Here is a 3,429-nt window from a genome sequence, read left to right as displayed (position 1 = left end):
AAAGAAAAATCAACCAGTTTCAAACTTATTTACCTAAGTAGAATATAATAATTTTAGAAGCTTTAAATGATAAATTACAATGAATATTAACTTTGGCAGATCAAGATTTGTGGGAGGTAAAAAAAAAAGTTTCCAGATTTGGATTTACTTGCTAGTACTATATAACTGACAATGGTTTAATTAAACACACAAAATTGGATTATTAATAATAATTCAAAATCTCCAAAGCATTCCTCACAAAATAATTTGTTAACATGAAAAAATTATTTAACATGAAAAAAATTATTTTTTTATCATCGATATTGTTGTAATGATTGCATATATAAATTAAAATTATTTATTACTATAAATATATTTTCGACAATTAACGATCGGTATATTAAGTAATTTTAGAACCTGCAATTGCAACGACACGTTCACAACCAATTTGATCTCTAAAATTGTATCTTTGATCGTGAAAATTAATTCATTGTGAATAAATTTATCTTGTTTTATTAGAAAATCTATCCAGTTTGGTACCAGATCTTTGATGATTTCGTAAAACAATTTTTGTTCTTGAAAAGTACCAGCAGATGTGCTAAACTACAGACGATAGATAAGTAATTTAATTATCAATAATTATAAGCAATACGTCAATCAGCTTCAATTCACGTGACAATTATCATCAAATGTATTTTCCTATTATGGAAAAAGCTTCAGCCAATTTGAAACGTAGCAAATGTAAATTCACCAATGTAATGCCGGAACTTACCTAGTGAATTTTGGGGCGCATTTTATTATATTTAGAATTAGTACATAAATTTTTAATGATTTTTAATTACGTTACAACTTACAAATGTTAGGTCCGAAATGACCTTAAACTATGGGAATATTACAGAGGTTAATGTCCGAGAACGTTAAACTAGAAAAATGGGGTATTTTGAAAAATATATCAAAGGTGATATTATGAATATGTCAGCATATTAATAGGAATGTTACAATAATGGGATTTATTATGAAGTTACAGGAAATGATCTACAAAGTGACAGATTCATTTAAGAAATCAACAGAATGTGATGTTACACAAAGGATATGTAGTGATATAAAAAGGGTCAATGAAAAAGAGTTACGAATTTTAGAATTTTAATTTTGATATTTTATTTTAGAAATATTTAATTAGGTTGATCCAAGCATACTATTATTGTATTTATTTATATTACTAATAAGGTGGCAACGTAGTTTACTACGGGCTTAGGTCTTACACCAATAAAATTTTATTTGTAAATATTTAAAAAAGAAAATTCGTTAGATTTCTATGATTTTCTTAATATAATCAATATTAATATAATGATTTTTTATTTATTAATAATTGTTTAAATAGAATAATTTGTATTACGATACAATTGTTCAATGTTGCACAAAAATTCGGTTGTATTTTTTACACAGCAACTGGTGAAAAATGTACGGGGATAAGCCATCTTATTTATTATTATTATTATTTTTTTTTATTCTTAAAAATTGACAAAGTTTTAATATCGCATATCATTACGTATTTTAAGTTTATAATTGAATTTCCTTATCTGAGAACTCAATTAATCAACAAAAAAAATAAGTGTAACACAATTCATTATCTTTTATTATTTTTTTTTTTAATTAGATTTGTTCTTTTAAATCGATATATAAATTAGATTTTCTCATTTTAATTTAAATCCATGATAGAAAATTATAAAGAAAATATTACTAGCGATTTCAACAATTTTTTGAGGAAGATTATAACGTTATAATTTATGCAGGGAAGAACCTAATGTTGAAGAACTTCATGCTCATTCAATAATTTTACGATGTCGATCACAATATTTTCGTACGGCGTTCACTTCTAATTGGGCAGAAAAAAAGGATGGAATGTATATTTTAAAAAAACCAAATATTACGGGAAACATATTCCAAATTATTCATAGGTACAGTAACTATATTTACATACAATAACAATAAAACTGACTCAAGTTTATATTCATCTTTTTATTAAATTAACTTGCCTTTTTTTAAAAGTTACATTTATAGTGGAACGATAAATTTTAGTCAAATCGAACAAACAAAATATTTAGAATTATTAAAAGCGGCAGATGAGCTTTGATTTGATAAGATAATTGAAAATCTTCAATTATACCTAATAATCATCAAAAAGAATTATTAAAAGTGATCCAATTGGAATACTTCAAATAGTTTTTTTATTTGAACAACTTATACTATTAAAAGATTTTTGTTTAAAATTAATTTGTCAAGAAACAAAAGGTGAAAATTTTTTGACCTTACCAGCGAACTTTTTATTACAACAAGATGAACCTGCATTAGATGGAATTGATATATTGGAATTACTTGATTAAGTGGGCTCACGCACAAAATCATACTATTGAACGTGATCCTCTAAAATGGACCGAAGAGGATATTAAAATAATGAAAGAAACAACAAGTAAATTAATTAAATTCATAACATTTCTGCTGAAGATCATATTAATAAAATACGTCCTTATGAAAATTATTATCAAAAAATTTAATGTCGGATTTTTTACAAATTTCAAATGCGAAATCATTCGAACTTGATTCTTCTATTATACCTGCACAAAAAGATCTTTATCCTTTACTTTTTTTTGAATTGGATACTAAGTATAAAGATAATATTATTTACAAGACTAGAAATTTTCTTCAGTATGAATTCAAACTTATTTTACGTGGAAGTAGGGATGGATTTGATGGTGAATCATTTCATAATAAATGTATTGGAGGTTATAATCCATTAGGATGGGATAGTAATGATTTAAAAATACGTTGAATAGTTTTATATTTTTATTTGATGATTATAAAGATATTAATACTGGTAAAATTGGAAGCGTGATTGAAACACCAATGTGCTATAAAATGTATTCAGAAATGGGGTCCACTATTTGGTAAAATTAATAATTATAGTAATGATATTATGATGACTCCAAATGGTGAATGGAGTTCTCATATCCTGATATTAACATACCAAGGAATTTTAAAATTGATGATTATGAAGTATTTCAAATTCTGAAGAGAAAATTTTAATATTAGAAAGCTTAAAATGTAATTATTACTAACTTTTCATGGTTTAAATAAAAATTTTTTCGTTTTTAGTAACTCTCGCGAGGGTATCTACGTCTTTTTTTCATTGATTTACTATGATAATCTCGGGACACTTTCTTATTCCCTCTGGTTAAACACGCCCAAATCGCCATTTCTATAAATAATTCACCGGTATGAGTATATAAAATAAGTTGGTTTGTTTATTAAAATGTAAATATATATTTTAAATATATAATTGGAGATATCCACCGATATTTGCTACGTATGTAACAAAGTACATCTTCAAAATTTGAAGGTATAAATTCTAATATTTACCAGAGCTACTTACGAAATATATTGCTAGTATTG

General features: G+C 25.2%; 1 protein-coding gene across 1 annotated transcript; it reads left to right on the top strand.

Moving 5' to 3' along the window:
- Positions 1-2,533: 2,533 nt before the first annotated feature.
- On the top strand, positions 2,534-2,809 carry OCT59_004974 (uncharacterized protein; the record flags this gene model as incomplete). The annotated part of the gene is made up of 1 exon (XM_066138073.1): positions 2,534-2,809. The coding sequence occupies one exon, from the start codon at positions 2,534-2,536 to the stop codon at positions 2,807-2,809; it is 276 nt and encodes a 91-aa protein (XP_065997256.1).
- Positions 2,810-3,429: the final 620 nt, after the last annotated feature.

This window comes from Rhizophagus irregularis, chromosome 13 (genome assembly GCF_026210795.1).
Source record: "Rhizophagus irregularis chromosome 13, complete sequence".
NCBI classification, from domain to species: domain Eukaryota; kingdom Fungi; phylum Glomeromycota; class Glomeromycetes; order Glomerales; family Glomeraceae; genus Rhizophagus; species Rhizophagus irregularis.
Note: the sequence above shows the minus strand (reverse complement) of the source record. Positions and strands in the feature narration are given on the sequence as shown.